The sequence below is a fragment of the Stegostoma tigrinum genome, chromosome 3 (genome assembly GCF_030684315.1).
Source record: "Stegostoma tigrinum isolate sSteTig4 chromosome 3, sSteTig4.hap1, whole genome shotgun sequence".
Classification (NCBI taxonomy): Eukaryota; Metazoa; Chordata; class Chondrichthyes; order Orectolobiformes; family Stegostomatidae; genus Stegostoma; species Stegostoma tigrinum.
Window position 1 is genome coordinate 14121596 of NC_081356.1, and position 19305 is coordinate 14140900.

At 40.0% G+C, this 19305-nt stretch overlaps 1 protein-coding gene across 2 annotated transcripts in view; it reads left to right on the forward strand.

Annotated features, from left to right (window-relative positions):
- Nucleotides 1-5448, forward strand: part of tnksa (tankyrase, TRF1-interacting ankyrin-related ADP-ribose polymerase a) — a 129866-nt gene extending 124418 nt beyond the window's left edge. For both annotated transcript variants that reach the window (XM_048526801.2, XM_048526802.2), the window contains one exon: nt 771-5448. In XM_048526801.2, the coding sequence (XP_048382758.1) occupies nt 771-857 (87 nt within the window). In that variant the 3' untranslated portion in view covers nt 858-5448. The remainder of the gene's footprint in view (nt 1-770) is intronic.
- Nucleotides 5449-19305: the final 13857 nt, after the last annotated feature.

The following is a 19305-nucleotide window of genomic DNA, read 5'->3' on the forward strand; positions in this document are numbered from 1 at the left end:
CAAGTTTAATTCAAACTTTATTATCACTGTACAACAATGTATAACATAATTTAAGTGTGATTCAGCTCACTATTTCAGCCTTCATTTACATGAAACTGTCTTCTAGTCAAAGGCAAATTTCTCCCAGGATGCTGTCTCTTTAAGAGTTGAATGTTTTACAGCTGCCATGTTGGCTCGATATTCAATTAAACAAAGTGAATGTTCAAATTGGATGCCTATTTTGAAACACCAGACAAATCACTGTGCAGCACAGTTTGTAAAGACCTTTTAGTTCCTCGGCAAGTACTAAATGTCAGCTTGGGTCCCATTGGAATGTGATATTCTATGATAAGTGTTAAAAGTTTCATGGCAATAATTAAAGGAAAGCTGGAAATTTTCTTAATTTTCGGGCCAGCATTTCTTCCTCAATTAACAGAAACCAGACTAAGTACCGAACAATGTTTTTACTGTCAGTGGGACTTTGCTGAAACTCTCAAGTCATCAACTCAGATAATTGTACCTGCACAATTTTTGTTCTAATAAATAGGTACCTGGGCACGAGAAGAGTAATGCAACTTTTGGGGATGTACCCAGCCTCAGAAAAGAGTTTGTTATCCTAGTAGGCATGTATTTATTGTAATGGCTTCTGACAGATTTAACCGTACTGTTTGAGAAATGCAACTCTCCATTTCACTAATCAGATGTCAGGTTTCAAGTTGTTATTGGGATAATACATTTCTCATTGCCCCTTGCAATTTAATCATTTTTAACCATTGTCCATCTTCATGCAGGCATATCCAGAATACCTCATCACGTACCAGATCTTGAAGCCAGAAAGTCCATCGCAGCAGATAACTACAAGTGAACAGAAGTCATAGTTCAAGCCAAACCTTGGCACCAAAGTGAACTTGGACCTAAGGCTTGTGAGATGAATGCCTTTCCATGTGACTGTTACAGTATTTATTTGAGAGAAACTTTTACAATAAAACTGGTGTTTCAATTTATAGTTCTTCCCCTCAAAAAGGCAATTTTGATTTCCCCACCAGATCCCATAGCTGTGTGTTGCAATCTGTCCTTTTCTCAGAAAGAATATTTCTTATTAGTTTTGGGCTACATTGGATTTATTTTTTTCACCTTTTCTCCCTCTTGGCTCATTTTACAAATATACTGGAGCTGCCGAAGCGCTGTTGGATGGGAACTTTGTTGAATGGATAAGCAACTTTGATTGCAGCAGTTACCTCCAGTGATAATTCCAATCTTGGAAGAGTTTGTCACAACCAGTGTTCGCATTGAACTGTTTCTTTTTAATTAATCAGTGTATCTTACAAAAACTGTAGTGTTAGTATTGTATCACCCTGACAAAAAAGGCAAAGAAGTAGTCTGTTTTGTAAATAGACTCAAGCTGTTTAATATGGGGCAGCCATTAAAAATTCTATAAACTGGTGATACTGAGGCTTCAGTTAAGATCAGTGATGCAAAACTCAATAGCTCACAATGATGCATAATCAACACGCAAATTAACATTTAAGTCATATGTTCTTATGGGGCAGATAATTTGCATGGGAAGAGCATCTACAATATCAGTTTGTTTTTCCCATCTTTGTTCCATTAGTTCTAATAGTTTTAGTTATACACTGAAGTTTTATACTTTCACATAACCTAAATTTAATTTTTGACATTTGTGTATTATTTACACAAGAATATAAATATAAATGTTTTGTAGCTTTTTAACGATGTGGTTAGTGGTTATGTGTGTTAGGTATGAAGTAAGATTCTTCACAGTTAGCTGGTGTCGTTCAGGCACTGTTAAAAGTAGTCCTAAGATTGGCTTATGTGCAGTGTAGACAAAATGGAATAAATTTCAAACAGATATGATTGATGCTGGTTGGTAATGCTCATTGAATTGGTGATGTGAACAAAAGCTAGCGTGAAGTTTTCTTGTACAACTTGGTTGAGGAGTGTTGGATAATTAGAAATGGCAAAAAAGGTTACTCCCTTTGCGAAGCTTCCAGAACCATGCAACTCTTTGGCTTATGAATACAGTTATGGACAATTGTGTGGAACAAAGCTATAATTGACACTGGGAATATCCCACAGAAATGAAACCAGAGAGAATTTATGGATGTCTTTGGAGTCCTGTCGTTAAATTAAAATTTTGTACTACAGCATTCTGGATTTTTTTTTTCAGAATATTAATCCTAAATTGAATTCATGTCAATGTTTAAGAACTATGCTGAAGTTGATCTAACCCTGAAGCTATTATAAAGTCCTTGCAGAATAATTATGCAACTTTTCAGTAGGCCCAATGGAACTTCCTCAGTTCTAAAGCCAAGCTAAAAGTTGTGCAATATATAGTTTTTATTTAAATGATTACTGTTTTGAGAGTGTGCAAATTATCCCCAACATGAAATAAGCGTTAGCAGATGCAGTCATTGCATCCTCATTCTGTTTCTGACTGACCGCTTACAAGTGTACTCAAGTAAATTTAATATCTCATTGCATTGTGGAAAGTGGAAACCTGATGGACCTGTTGTTCAGTGGGGCTGTTCAGATATTGGGTGTTTTTTCATGGAGGCATTGGGGGAGGGATGAAAACAATAGAGTAGAATATGGGAGTGTGGTGATTTCATTCAGGTTTATCCATACCTAGTTGTGCATTTCAGAATCCACAGTCCACGCACACTTCTAATGTACTGTTAGCTATTTGTAGTAGGTAATAATTGTTGCTGTTTTGGTTGGTTTGAAAGTTGTTACTGTGCTTTGTAACTTAAAATCTTGGCCTTTGCTCCCTTTAGTGTCTCTTATTTTTCATTCCCTCGTCAGATGCTGTCTCCTCTGTTTTGCCGTTCGCATTCAGCGTCTGATCCGAGTAGTGTGATTTTGTTACAGTTTGAATTGCTTGTATCTGATGTGATGCACGGTGACATCATATTACAGAAGAAATGGATTTTAATTGCAATGTGAAACCAATAAGTAATTGTCTTAATCGCATTCTGTTGACAGTTCTTTTGTAAATGGCATCACTTTCCTTTTTTGTTTAATTGTGTGCTGGTGACATACATTCCACATCTTGGCAGCAGTAGTATAATGATCTGTAGCTCTATCCAGCTGCAATGTTGTGAAAAGTGAATCTTCAGTTTCTGTGGGTGGCTTGATAGAGCGGAATAGTGTGATTTGACCTGATGCAAAAGACATTTGGAAAATGTTAATACAAGAATCTTTCATTATTTATTATTCAATGCAAACTTATAGCAGATCCATCTTTGAGTCATGTGAACTTTTAGACAGTGATGATCTGCAAAGCCAATAGTTTACTAGCTTATTTCTAAAAATCAATGTTCTAGTGACATTCAAGTGATAGACTGATATGATTGATCTGCATTTGCATAAGGACTTAGGATTCGTGTTAATGTACCGTCACACCGCAAGGTAATGTCTGTGTTCTGAAATGATTCATCTCTGAATTACAGTTTCATTGTACTTAGCTATTGCAAGAATATATGCTAATTTGTGAACATAATATTGTAGCTAAGCAATCCTGAAAGGGGTTCTTGATTTTTATTTTTTGCTTATGGAAGCCCTCACTACTTGATCTGTACTTTGCAATAAAGTGAACATAACAGCACAATACAATTAGGTTCATCCTTGCCCATTTCACAACTAAGTACCTATTATTCAGTAATCAGTTTTTGAATATACAAGTAGATTGGAGTTGAAAACTGAAAGTATTTTGTAAGTTGTGTTCTTCTAGCTTGCAAGTAAGTGCAAAGTTCCATACAAATGCTACTCTTGAAGTTAGAACTTGAATTTTGTACTTGAATTTTTCCAGCAGTCTCCTCCAGTTTTATTTTCTCAGAATGTGTGCCTAATTTTGGTTCCATAACTTGGCCTGTTTATTGGACAACAACCTTTTTGGGATTGAATCTACACTAATTGTGTTTCAAAATCTCACTGTTAAACTACATCAAAAGGTGTGATCATTTTGAAAAGCTTGCTTGCAGCATGACTGAAAGTGTGTTAAAACTTTATTTTTTAAACGGAGTCTGCTTTAATGCCCAGAGAATAATTGCTTCATGATTGTTTTACCATCAGCATCACTGCAGTAAAGCTTTGATATGATGACCTTGTTTGCACATTAGTTTTACTATTATATTTAACAATTCACATTAATGCTACATTAGTGTATCCATTAATTTTATATTTTGCACAGATAATCATGTTTTAGAGCAATTTGAGTTATATTAGCATATTTTACTTAGTGGTTTGGCATTTTGAGATTGCAAATCTAGCAACATTTTTGCTTGCCTTTAAAGAATTAGCAATGAGCAGACAGCAGATGGTGTTATATGCAAGACAATTGCACAGATCATTATTGGTAATGCAGTTTTACCGTCTGCTGGCTGGGAAACAGGGCTGCATCATCAGAAACCCCTATTTAAAGCTGAAAAACATTTTGAAGGAGAAAAGCAGTGTATGTTTCACTTTTATAAATCCTCCTTAAAACAGACACTTTAACCTTTTTTTGGTTTATTCCTGACACTATTGAATATGATAGCTTCCTGTCAAATGCATCCACACTTCCCAAATTGTTAGCATGAGGTATTTGTAAATTTTAAACACGTGTTTCTGTGCAGCCTGTAAAATGTTGCTGACGGTTCCATGCATAGACTGTCAATGATATCTAGATAGGATTCTCCCAAACACACACTGCTGAATTCTTAATGAATCAGTTCATTTGGTAAATAAATATTTTTGTCATTTAAGTAACATATGAAGCAAAATTCAAGGAAAAAAAGATTGATTTCAGTCCATAAGAGAATTCACCAGATCACATACCTTCTTTATTAAAGAATCAATGCATTAGTTGGTTTAAGTTATTCAAGCTTCCTCCTCCTTCCGAGTGAGCTGTATTTTTGCCCTAGATTACCATTTGCAGTATATGTTATGGAATGTATTATGTATTGTACTTGATAAATCAAGTGACCTTCTGTTTTGTATTTTACTTTGTAATTATGGTATTTTTAATATGCACATTTTGTCAATACTAGGTGCTAATGTTTTTGCAGGAGAACACTTGAAATGGGTGTTGAGTAATTTAATATAGATGCCATTTACTTTTCCAGTGGCTTGAAATTGTACGTATAAACAACGGAGAATGTACATATGTATTTTAGTTTGTAAATGTATTGGTAGTAATATCAATGAAAATAATGTTGGAAATGTGAATATGTTTACACCAACAAGAAGGACAGGAGAGATATAAACCTGACTGGTATAAATAGATGTTTTATTTTAATTAGAATTTTGGTTATTTTTCCCCCCTATCCTTTCATTTAAGTCTCTGATTATTCTTAGATTTCAGAATGTACAGCTGTGTGGAAGATTTGACTTGTAAAGATGTGCTAGGTTGTGATGTGTGTGGTACTGAAGTAACTGTTAATAAACTGCAATGATGCCAATTTAATGAAATTCCTTACTGTCTGAGACTTTTTTCCTCCTACGTTTGCTGAATTCTAGTACTTTATGCTCTGTTTTTTAATGCTAGCGGAAATTTTAAACTTAAAATTATAAACCTTTTTTCCACAGAGCACGTGCACATGATTTATGTATATTTCAGGTGCTGAATTTTCTGGAGGGAGTTATTTTTGGCTTCATAAAAATGTGAATTGAAATAAAACCAGTTTGAACAATTACCTTGCATATGTTTCAGACTCATTAGCTAGGCTCAAAGCCAGTGAGAACAAATAAAACTATGATCAGAGATAATGGGAACTGCAGATGCTGGAGAATCCGAGATAACAAAGTGTAGTGCTGGAAGAACACAGCAGGCCAAGCAGCATCTTAGGAGCACAAAAGCTGACATTTCGGGCCTAGACCCTTCATCAGGAAAAAAAAATTGTTTTATTTTTGCTCAGTGTTCATTCTGTTACTATATAGGGAACTTTGCTTCAATTGTACTGAAAGTTTTATAATTTTAGAATGAATTTCTATAGGTTATTAATACATGAATATTTTGTTTCTCCTACTGTTGTTCCCATGATTATGACATTTTTCTGAGCTGCAATAGCCTAAACACCTTAATTTTGATGGAGCACTAAACATACTTATGCAAATTAGGAAGGGACATTCAGCCCCAGAGCCTGTTCTGCTACTTGACAGATGGCAGATCTCCTAGGGCCTCACTTTCACACTTCGACCTGTCTGAGGCAGTGTGTTCCAAACATCTATAACCCTCCAAAAAATTCTTCTCCCTATCTGAGTAGCCTCTGACTTTAAACTTTGTTCTGTTGTTCTAACCCCTCGCAAAGAAGTAACATCCTGTGAGGACTTGACAGGACCTTTTATGTTCAGTAGAATCATCTCTCAGTCTTCTAAACTTGCAAGGATAGTCATAATTTATCTGTCCAACGTTTTTCCGTCAATAATTCTCCCCATCCTAGGAATCAATCAAATGAATCTTTTCTGATCTACTAATGCATTTAGTGGAGACACAAAACATGGTACTCCAGACGTGGCCTCACCATACTGCTGTACAACTCCTCTACTGCTACTCTTGTATTTCATTCCCTTAAATAAATTGTCACATTCCATTTGTCTTCCTAATCATGAGCTTCACGTGCAATACCATGTTTGTGATTCATATGCCATGTCACCCAGATCCCTCTGTACCTTCAAATTCTGTGGTGAATCAGCTTTAATCATATGCTAATTTCTTTTTTTGATGGCAGTGGGTGCGTTAATTTTCCTACATTATTCTGTATGGAAACCTAAATGTAGCACACCCAGGGTTTTACTGACATTACTTTTGTTACTTTCTCAAAAAATTCCAGTAATTTATCAAACATAAGTTTCTTCCTTACACAAAACCATGGTGACTCTGACTGCTTTGAAATGTTCTACGTGCCCCCATATGGCCTTAATAGAATCCAAAATATTACCTGTGGTTGATATTAAGCTAACTGGCTATTAGTTCTCTGCTTATTGTCTCCTCCTGCCTAGTTCCAGTAAATTATGATCTTACCAGCTTTTGAAACTCATTCACTGAAGAAGGCTTTAGTTTTCCTTCCAGAGAGTTCAATAGGTTCCAAATTGTTGCCAAACAGGATAGGTAGGGAATAATTGTACAAAGTCTAATTGGAGTGTGAGTTGTTATCTGGATTCTTAGTAATCGGGATACTTTTATATTTTAAAAAAATACTCTTGGATAGATGTCCTGCTGAGAAATTGTTTCGCAACAGTGAAACTTACAACTTTGCTATAACCACAAAGTCCAAATGGGGCTAAAGGAGTGGAACAGTTATAAGAACAGGTTCAGGACATTTTTCCAACGTGTGTAGTGACCAGAGAAATAGCTAAACAAAGTCCATCTCCAGAGGTCAAGAAGATGTTACTGTGACCAAAACTGTCTTTTTAAGAACTGTGGTAATTCAAAAGAAGTGTTTTAGGCTCAGAAGTAAAATAAATGAACACACACAGATTGTGCTGAGGCTGAAGGAAGTATGGAACACTATTATATTGAAAACAATTCTGCTGAGGAATTCTGAAGTGGAAATATCCTCTTAGATGAAGATTGGGCAGTTGCTTATTAAGTAGTGGTGCCCCACCCTACTTGTGAGGAGATGTTTGCTACTGGCAGTAAAACTCACCCCAATATGCAGCACTATAGAGGGCGTGTGAATTGGTAAACAGGTATTTTACATGACCGTGACTACTTAAGGACATAGTGCAGTTCTGTGCAATGTGTCACGCATGGCAGGTAGAATGAAGACCACAACATGTTATTAAACCAGCACTTTTGATATTTGTGAAATGTGAGGCTGGATGAACACAGCAGGCCCAGCAGCATCTCAGGAGTACAAAAGCTGACGTTTCGGGCCTAGACCCTTCATCAGAGAGGGATGGGGTGAGGGTTCTGGAATAAATAGGGAGAGAGGGGGAGGCGGACCGAAGATGGAGAGAAAAGAAGATAGGTGGAGAAGAGAGTATAGGCGGGGAGGACAAACCAGCCCAGTTCGTTCCCTCCCCCCCACTGCATCCCAAAACCAGCCCAGCTCTTCCCCTCCACCCACTGCATCCCAAAACCAGTCCAACCTGTCTCTGCCTCCCTAACCTGTTCTTCCTCTCACCCATCCCTTCCTCCCACCCCAAGCCACACCTCCATCTCCTACCTACTAACCTCATCCCACCTCCTTGACCTGTCCGTCTTCCCTGGACTGACCTATCCCCTCCCTACCTCCCCGCCTATACTCTCCTCTCCACCTATCTTCTTTTCTCTCCATCTTCGGTCCGCCTCCCCCCTCTCCCTATTTATTCCAGAACCCTCACCCCATCCCCCTCTCTGATGAAGGGTCTAGGCCCGAAACATCAGCTTGTGGTCCTGAGATGCTGCTGGGTCTGCTGTGTTCATCCAGCCTCACATTTTATTATCTTGGATTCTCCAGCATCTGCAGTTCCCATTATCACTTTTGATATTTGTGTCAGATTTCAAAGAACTATTCAATCAAGTATTAGCAGTTTGTGTATGACCATTAACAAATACAGGAAATCAGTTTATTCCCACAGTTATGGGTATGAAAACCTGATTTCCAGAAGCTGTTCTTTTGAAGGCCACGACAGCTAAGTTAGTTCTGAAAAATGTTAATTCAGACTTCTACTCATTTATGGATTACCAATTGAGGTACATTCTGATCAGATTATAAATATATGTCTAAAGTTTTACAAGAAATCCTCATGCTGAGTATAAAACAACTAAATTAAATTGTATATCATCTGTAAACGTAGGGAGTTTTGGCAAGATACAATCAGATTCTTGACGTCACAATTAAGAGAAAATGTTATGAGTATCTACAGGATTGGGACAAAGGGGTAAATTTCTTACCGTTTCCTAAAAGAAATTCCCCAAATGAATACTGTGTTTAGTCACTTTGAATTGAATTATGACCATGACGTCAGAGGTCCATTGAAATTAATTGTGGAAATGTTCTTATAATAAAAAGATGAAACCACAATTTTGGATTACGTGTCCACATTTCTGGAAAGACTTGGGAGCATGCAGAGTGAAAATGAAAGAATGGGCAGACAGTCATTCTATAACTAGAACATTTCAGGTGGGAGGTGAAATATTGATATTGTTGCAAACAAAAACAAATTGCTGGAAAAGCTCAGCAGGTCTGGCAGCATCTGTTGAAAGAAATCAGTTAATGTTTCAGGTCGAGTGACCCTTCCGCAAAGCTGACAATAGGCAGGCAAATGTCAATTTATGTGCAGAAAATAGGGTGGGGCGTAAGGGGGTGAGGAGTAAATGATAGGTGGGGACAGAGCCCAAAGAGAGAGAAGAACACTTGGAAAGAAAACAAAGGAGTCGATAGCTGTTAGTGGCTAATAATGTGTGTAATAGCAGTCTGTGACAACAAGGCCTGGGGTGTGGGCGTTAGGGTAAGGACAATGTGGGTGCCATAGAATGTGGATGTCACTGGCTAGGCCACGTTTTATTGCCCAACCTTGATGCCTTTGAGAACGTGGTGGTTTGGTACCATCTTAAAGCACAGCAGTTTGTTTGGTTTGGATCGACCAATAATTATGTTAGGGAACAGGTTCAAGGATTTTGACCCTGCAGCACCAAAGGCTGTACTGGACATTGGTTAGGCCACTTTTGGAATACTGTGTTCCATTCTGGTCTCCTCGGTACAAGAAGGCTACTGTTAAAGTTGAAAGGGTAAAGAAAAGATTTGCAAGGATATTGCCATGGTTGGAGGATTTGAGCTACAGGGAGAGGCTGGGGCTGTTTTCCTTGTAGTGTTGGAGGCTGAGAGGTGACCTTATAGAGGTTTATAATGGATAGGGTGACTAGACAAGGTCATTTTCCCAGGGTAGCGGAGTCCAAAATTAGAGGGCAAGGGTTTAAGGTGAGAGGGCAAAGATTTGAAAGGGGCCTCCTTTTCACACAGAGGGTGGTGCATTTATGGAATGAGCTGCACAGGAAGTGCAGGAGGCTGGTACAGTTACAACATTTAAAAGACATCTGGATGGATACATGGATGGCAAAGGCTTAAAGAGGTATGGGCCAAATTCAGGATATCTGATCTGCATGGACGAGTTGGACCAAAAGTTCTGTTTCCATGCTGTACAACACTGACTCTGTGAATAGATGGGGAGAAACAAGGGGCTCCTGAAGGTACAGTTGCTGTGTGACTGAAGGCTAAAGAAAGCCAGTTCATTTCTCCCATCAGTAAGCTGCTGTATCTAATCCATAGCCTCACAGGCTTTACAGTCAGTGTCCCAGTCATGCTGTGCATACTGCAAAGAAGCAGAAATTATCACAGCATCATGTTCCCATGCCAACATCTCAGCCACAGGCCTACTGCAGTGTTTCAGTGAGCCTCATTGCAAGGCCCAAGGACAACATCTCATTTTCCGTTTGGAGACCCTGCAACTTCTAGGTGTCAACATCGAGTTGAATAACTTTAGAGCCTCATTCCATTCATCCATGTTTTTATTTGCCTACTCCACACCCAGTCCTGTTAATGACATGGATTGCTTTTAGCACAATCACCCATTCCCACATGCTCCAAGGCTCATTTATATGGCGTGTCCACCTGTTGTTCTCTCTCTTTGTGCTCCAGCTCCACCTATCGTTTACTCCTTACATGTGCCCCCACACCCCCCCCCCCCCCCCAAAAAGGATCACTGGACTCAAAATGCCAACTCTGCTTTCTGCCCACAGATTCTGCCAGACCTGCTGAATTTCTCCAGCAATTTCTGTTTTATTTTCAGAAATTTAGATTTGTTCTAGAGAGCAGGAAAAAGCCACATACTTGAGTCATAGGCATTTTGCAACTTATTGAAATTCAATAATGTTTTGACTTTTTAAATCTTATTTCTGTTCATTTTGACTGCAAGTGGCATGATTAAAACAAACAGCTACTCCTTTTTAAAAAAGATGCATTGTTTGATTTAATATATTTCTTGATGTTGAACTCTGAGTAATGCAACCAAGCTGAAAATATAATTCATGTATTAAATTAAAACTGAAATAATCCACCCAATCTTTAGAGACAAATAATCCTTGGAACTCTTACATTAATAGTAGCAAATCCAATTTTAGGACAGAACAGCTTGTTTATATACCGTTGTACCGAGCAAGAAGCTATTGTTTATTCAGAACAATTTATAACAAGTTGTTAGGACTATCATTAGCCTATTTTGTTCATGGTAAAGCTCTGAATCATAAGTCATTATTGTCATTCTAATTTTGGACTTCCCCACTTTGTTAATGTATCTCTCCTCTGTTTCATGTAATACTGGAAGGATACTGTCTTTGAGAGAGTATTCTGAGGTTGAAGAGATCTTCTAGGTTAACAAGATTTGAAAAGCTTTGAAGCAATTTTGTTTTGTATTCATTCATAATATGAGTAGGTCACTAGCTGGGCTGCTTTTTTTTGGTTCCCTTGCTAATTGCCCTTGAACTGCTTGGCTTCCTAGCATATTTTGGAAGACAGATAAGAGTCAATCAGAGACAAAAATGGAAATTGCTGAAAAATCTCAGCAGGTCTGGCGGTATCCTGTGGAGAGAAATCAAAGTTAACCGTTCAGGCCCAGTGACCCTTCCTCAGGCCATTCGACCTGAAATGTTAACTCTGATTTCTCTCCACAGATGCTGAGCTTTTCCAGCAATTTCTATTTTTGTCTCTGGTTTACAGCATCCACAGTTCTCAGCTTCAGAGTCAACCACATTGCTGTGGGTCTGGAGTCACACATCAGTCAGACATGAATGGTAGATTTCCTTCACTATCAGACACTGTTTATGCAGTCTCCATTAGGCTAATTTTTAATTCTACATTTTGATTTAATTCAAGCATCACCATCTGCCATGTTGGGATTTGAACCTATTTTCCCTGCATGTCAGCTTATTAGATCTGATTAAATTACCACTATGTCACCACCAGCTATTCTAATTGAACTTTTCAGTATAATGAAGAGAATTGACTTGGCCGAACAATGCAAATTGTAAACTGTGAGGTGTTCATAGCCCAGTAGGAATTTAGGGGAAGGATGAGTCAATGGTCAATCAGGATTCAAAGATATTTTAAGGGAAGGTTATTGAATGCAATTCGGACGCTCAGTTGACAACTAGGTTACTTGAAAACAATTGAAGAGTATAGACAATATGTATAACCTCTCACAGTACTGCAAAGCATTGCACAGTCAGAATAGAGATGGGGAATACAAAAATAAACAGAAGGCAGGCACTGCTTGCAGTCTTCAAATCCTTGAGATAACAAGGTGTAGAGCTGGATGAACACAGCAAGCCAAGCAGCATCAGAGGAGAAATGGATTTCTGAAGAAGGGTCTAGGCCGGAAACATCAGCTTTCCTGCACCTCTGATGCTGCTTGGCCTGCTGTGTCCACCCAGCTCTACCCCTTGTTATCTTAGATTCTCCAGCATTTGCAGTTCCTACTACCCCTTCAAATCCTTGAAATGTCCTGCTCTCAAAATGAACACTTGATCCAACCATGAGCTCCCATTCCCATAATGAGCTCCAAGTTATCCAAAGCTCTGGCTAGGGGCCAGTACTCCATAGGTTTTTATTTGCAAGAAGGTTGGGTGGCATTGAATGTCAAACCCTATGCCTTTTCATTGGTCCCTAAAAATAATAAATCTAGTATCTACAGTTAGGTAAGTACACAAATTCTTCATGCATTACTCCTTTTCAAAACCACAGCTTTAACTGAAACAACATCAGAGGCTCCCTTAGGAATCAAAACATAAAGTGGAGTTTGTGATAATGGGAACTGCAGATGCTGTAGAATCCAAGATAACAAAGTGTGGAGTGGGATGAACACAGCAGGCCAAGCAGCATCTCAGGAGCGCAAAAGCTGACGTTTTGGGCTGAGAGGATGAAGGGTCTAGGCCCGAAACATCAGCTTTTGCGCTCCTGAGATGCTGCTTGGCCTGCTATGTTCATCCCACTCCACACTTTGTCATCTTATAAAGTGGAGCTTGGTTCTTTTTGGATGTACCTCATCTAGAAAAAATAATCGAAAGTTGAAACACTACTGTTCACGTACTGTACATTCCTAAATTAATTAACTTGCGAAATAACACAAATTCAATATGAAATTAATATAGTATAAATTTATAATGAGAACATCCACCAATCTTGTTTTCTTCTCAAGTAGTCTCAGGATAAGAATAGCTTGTTCTCATTTTGTTTGGTGGGTCTTGACATGGTTATTGAAAAGTGATCTACAGACTCTGCCACATTTGGGGCAAGTGCTGCCTGGGTAGTTGTGTAGCTGAGTTGTTTGGAAGTTTCAGAACTTTCTCCAATGCCTTGACTTCACTGCTGTGTCTTCCTTGGGAGGTTTCTCTGTGTGTTCAGTACCTTCCTGAATGAACCTTCCCCATTTTTGTCTGTCACGCGCCAGGTACCTCCATGAGTTGGTGGGGACGTTTGACTTGAGAAATGGTTTGACAACCTCCTCAATGTGTTTCAGTGGACACATTTGGGTCTTAATGCTGGATATAGCAACTTGAGAGAGGACACTAATGCTGAAGCACATTTCCTGCCACCAGATTTGAAGGACATTGTGAAGGCAATGTTTGTGGGGTTTCTCCAGTGCTTACAGATGCTTGCTCTAATTTGTCCAAGCCTCCAAAACATTTAGGAGACTCTGGATCATTGTTGACAGGTAAACCGTGACTTTCATCTCGGGTTGAGATCTTGGTCATAGAGTCAAAGAGTCAGAGGAATGTACAGCCTGTAAACAGACTCTTCGCTCCATATTGTCCATGCCGACCTAATTAATCTAGTCCCATTTGCCAGTAGTTACTCATATCCCCCTAAACCCTTCCTGTTCATATATCCATCCAGCTGTCTTTTAAATGTTGTAATCACACCAACCTCCACTACCTCCTCTGGCAGCTCATTCCATACACATGGTACCCTCTGCATGAAAAGTTGCCCCTTAGGTCCATTTTAAATTTTTTCCATCTTACCTTAAACTGGTGCCATCTAGTTTTGAACTCCCATCCCATGGGAGAATTATTCACCCTATCCATGCCCTTCATGATCTTATTATCTTCTATGTGTTCTTCCCTCAGCCTCCAGCAATCTAGGGAAAATAACCTGAGTGTTTTCAGCCTCTCCCTATAGCTCAAACCATCCCATCCTGGCAACATGCTTGTAAATCTTTTCTGAACCCTTTTAAGTTTAACAACATCTTTCCTATAGCAGGGAGACCAGAACTGAACACGGTGTTCCAAAAGTGGATTAATCGATGTCCTGTAGAGCTACAACATGACCCGCTAACTCATGTGCTCAATGCACTGACCAGTAAAGGCAAGTGTACACTTGCCTTCTTCACTACCCTGTCTACCTGGGGCCCCACTTTCAAGGAACTATGACCCAGGTCCTCAAATGTTCTTACCTTTGATCAAATGACTTGGGACATTGGAGGCAATGGTGAATTTTGCTCTTCCATGTTTGTGGAGAGGAGGCTCACAACATGGGGCAAATGGTCCACATTTTCCAGTTCTCAACATTGGTCTTAATCAATGGGGGACCTGATTAGAAGTAGATCTTTGATTTCTGGGTATTTAGTGAACAGGTCCATTGCTGTAACTGCTTCTGAAGGAGTGCACTCACAGGAATCTTCTGTCTGAGGAGCTCAATGGCTGGAAGTTGGAGTGATTTTGTTTGGAATTGGAGAACATGTAGGTGGAACAGCCAGGCCCTGTTGGAGTTGTTGGGATGACGGAACAGGATTGACAATGTCCTTGAAAAATGTATCCAAAGGTTGTTGCTCAGATCCAGGTGCATCGCCTTGAGGAGGGCTTGTGAGCCCTGTGCTCTATCCACTTTTCCTTTCATTTCTTTTCTTTATTGTCTCTCCTTTCACATTCTTTTTTTCTTCCCTTTTATTTCACTTGTCTTTTGTTGCATAGCTCAGTCGCAGCAATGCCATTGGCAACTTTGGGCTTTCGGTGGCTTCTGCATTGATGCGGTAGTCCCAGCGCCGACTGATGGTGGAGGCAAGTTTGGGCCCAGTATGAGAGCTGGTGGCATCAGCAGTGGGTGCTTTGGTGAGGTGGGTCCAAAGAATGGGACATGGCAGCAGCAGAGTTGGGTCTGGGCTGTTGCAGTACTCTGCGGCAATGGTACTGTCTGCATTGGTGAGGTACAGCGAGATGGCTCCAAAGACTGAGTGACTTTTGTTCCAGTGGTCACCTGCCATCCACCAGGCCCATAGTCCACAACAGAGCACTCAACAAGAAGGACTGAAGTTGGACACATTTTCTTTATCACTTTATTCTTCTGCCTTTATGTTCTATGGTTTGGTTTATTTTTCTGTGTTTTAAGATGGCGCCAGACAGTTGAGGACACTATGCAACATTTTTCACTGTATTTTGTCACAAAATACATGTGACAATAAATAAATGTATCAAAATCAAGATGTTGACGTCATCATTGATTGCTCTGTTCAGATCATGAGTGGTGAAGATGTCCGTTATTTTTTCAGTCAGTTTGAAAGCTCCTGACAGTTGTTTGTGATACTCACGTGGATGGTGTTCCAATATGGGATTTTCTTCTTGAGTGCCGTAGGTACACCTGGGCCATGCTTTTTGACCCATACTATTTGTACACAACAATAAAACGTTTTTCCCATGAATTTGCAATATTGTCAGCACTCTTAACGGCTTTTTCAACAGTCCCTAATCGTCAGCTTATGCTCACCACCTTTCATTGAGCTGGCAGACAGGTACGTTGAAAGTAATTAGCCTTGAATGTCGCTCGTACCCCTGCTCCCTGAGCTGTAGCAGTGGGTGGCAGAGAACCCAATTTAACATTTTCCAATTAGTATTCAAAATTGGTGGACTTTGGGGCACTATCAAGAAGAAACAATACCTCCTAAAGTCAATGTCTTCCCTGGTACAATATTCTTTTTCAAGCAGGAATGACATAGAGGGGAAACCATTCTTGAAGGAGGAACCCTATAATTCAGGCTTTCTTTCTGAATGCCAGATCACCTGCAGATGTTCTCTGAAGTAGCTTCTCAAAATTGTTGGCATCTCTGGTATACCACCAAGGGCTCTAAACTTAAAATCCTCTCTAGAGTTTCTGCCAAGTAGAAGAGTCATAGAGTCATACAGCACAGAAACAGACCCCTCAGTCTGATCACTCCATGTCAACAATAATCCCAAACTAAACTAGACCCATCAGCCTGTACTTGATCCATATCCCTGTTATTCAAGTACTTATCTAAACGTCTTTTAAATATTGTAACTGTACCCTCACCCACCACTTCCTCAAAGTTCATTCCACACACTAACCTCTCTGTGCAAAAAAAATTGCCCCTAATGTATTTTCTAAAACTTTCTCCTCTCACTTTGAAATCTCCCACATTAGGGAAAAGACACCCAACATTCACCTTATCTATGCTCCTCATGATTTTGTAAACCTCTAAAAGGTCACCTCTACACTCCAGTGAAAAATGTCCCAGCCTATCCAGCATCTCCTTATAATTCAAACGTTCCATTCCCAACCACATCCTGGTAAATTTCTTCTGAACCTCCTCCAGCTTAATAATATCCTTCCTATAGCAGGGCAACCAGAACTGGACACAGTACTGCAGAAGAGGCCTCACCCACGTCCTGTACAACCTGAAGGTGACATTCCAACTCCTAAACTCAAAGGTCGGAGCAATGAAGGAAAGTGTGTTAAACACTTTCTTAACCACATAGCCTATATGTGACACAAACTTCAAACAATTATAAACCTGAACCCCTAGGTGTCTCTGTTCTACTGCACTAGGCAATTATTGATGGGTTTAAGCCTTAGGTCATCATGTCCTCCTTCAAAGTTGATGGTCTTTACAGGTGTGGGGTACAACAGGGTGGAGGTTGGGAGTGAAGTGATAGAGTAATTGAGGTGAATAGGGACATTAGCAGCCTTGTTTCCTGGGGTTGCAAAGTTTGGAGTTAGTAGTAAGCAGTCTTTCAATGTGTGAGATATTGCCTGTAATCTCCATGCCACTGTGAGTAGTCCCTCCTTGTTGCAACATTGTCCAGGATTGATTGCAGCCAGAGGCAAGGAAACAGTGTTTATGAAGGAGCCAAAGACAATGGATTTAGCTTTGACATTGAGCTGAAGGTGGCTGCCTGAGATTTGGTATCAGGAAAGAAGTCTGACATGGAAACAGTCGTGGGGGAATGGGAAATGGTGGAAAGTTTGAGCAGGCTATGAACAGTGCACATGTAGAGGCTTGAATAAAACAACTGCAGATGCTGGAAATCTGAAACTAAAACAGAAATTGCTGGAGAAACTCAGCGGATCTGGTAGCAACAGTGGAGACAGGAAGAGGAAGGGTCACTGGAGCTCTGTTCCTCTCTCCACAGATGCTGCTAGACCTGCTGAGTTTCTCCAGCAGTATCTGTTCTTGTTTCACATGAAGAGGCTTAGCTTTTGCCTTTGGATAATACCACAAAGCCACTGCATGAAGTTTAGGATGGGATGGGCTTGGTGGGGGACATAAAGCCTACGTTCTTATGGAGCCCAGGAAGTGTCATGGTGTATGTCGGGGAAAATAAGGAGAAAAAGAGGAACGATTAGAGGAGTTTTAATCTGTTTTAGGGATTGAGATTCATAAGACCATAAGACATAGGAGTGGAAGTAAGGCCATTCGACCCATCAAGTCCACTCTGCCATTTAAATCATGGCTGATGGGCAGTACTGAGGTGCCGAATTATGGAGGAGACCCTTTGAAGCGGATGGTATTTTCAAACACACCAAATGCTGCAGACAAATGAAGAGGGGTAAAAACCACTTTAAAATCACTTTTCCTCATTGACTCTTACTAGCAGGGGAGGTGACAGCCTAGTGGTATTATTGCTGGACTGTTAATCTGGAGACCCAGGTAATGTTCTGGGGACCTGTATTCGAATCCTGCCTCGGCAGATGGTGGAATTTGAATTTAATAGAAATCTGGTCCGCTAATGTATTTCAGAGGGGGAACCTGCCATCCTTACCTGGTCGGGCTTTCATGTAACTCCAGTTTCATGTGGTTAACTCCTAACTGTCCTCTGTACAATTAGGATTGGGCAATTAATACTGGCCTAGATAGCAATACTCATATCCCATGAAAGAAGTTCAAAAAACAGACTCCTTCATCCAGGAAGGTAACTAAGCAAATGGTATATAGTGAGTTCTCATCAATTTGAGTTCACAACTATTAGAAAACTCTTTAGCAAAAGGACAAACTCTGCAACATGAAGCAATTTTATTGGAAACCGGGACATTCAATTTGCTTTTGGAAGACTGGGATTACGGTGAATACATAAATTAGATTTCTTTTGAGAAACCGAGATAAGAGCTCTTACAAGATTGAAACAATTGTACTGTACTAACCTGGACAGCCTGTCCACTCCTCAGCCTGTGCTAACAGGCTCAGAGTACTTTCTGCTTTGACCTGCCTTTTAGCATAGTCACTAAGCCAGGCAGCTTATCCTGATTGTCTGCAGTGACCAGTTAAGGGGGTGGACATGTTGCTGTTAGGCTCTGTTCTACGTCTGAACAGGTTGATTTGAAAATACTTTGGGAGTTTGTAAGCTCAGGAGGCTGGATGACTGGTATGTGATGAATGTGCTCCAGCAGCCAGCGTTCACTTGCTGCTCTTCTGGAGGGTGTGATTCCACCCAGCATTTTTAACCCATCATCAATTGCCCTTGAGCTGAGCAATTTGTTTAGCCAGTTCAGAGGACAGTCAAGAGTCAACCACACTACTGAGAGTTTGGACACTAGGTATGAATGGCTAATTTTCCTTCTCAAAAAACATGTGTGAACAGAAGTTTTTTTTACAATAATTGATCATAGTTGCATGGTCACTGAGGCGAGCTTTCAATTTCCAGATGAATTTAAATTTCGCCGGATCTCACGGTGGAATTCAAACCTCTGTCCTCAATCATTAGCCTGAACCTCTGAATTACGTTACCCCAACCCACAAACTGGCATTTCCTACATTACTTTGCAAGTGTGGTCACTGTTGTACTTTGTTGAATGTTGGGTGCTTTGAGACTTCTAGATGTCATGAAAGCTCTATATAAATGCAAGTCACAGCTATGCCATTGTGAACATCGAAAACTGCATTCTAGATCCGTGGACACTAAATGTAAGGAATTGGTTAGCTCAGATGGTTAGACACTTAGTTTGTGATGCAGACAACTGTGATGGGTTCAATTTCCGTATTGGCTAAAGTCACCATTAGAGTCCTTTTCAACCTGCCCCTTGGCTGATGTGTAGTGACCCTTGGGTTAAACGACCACCAGTC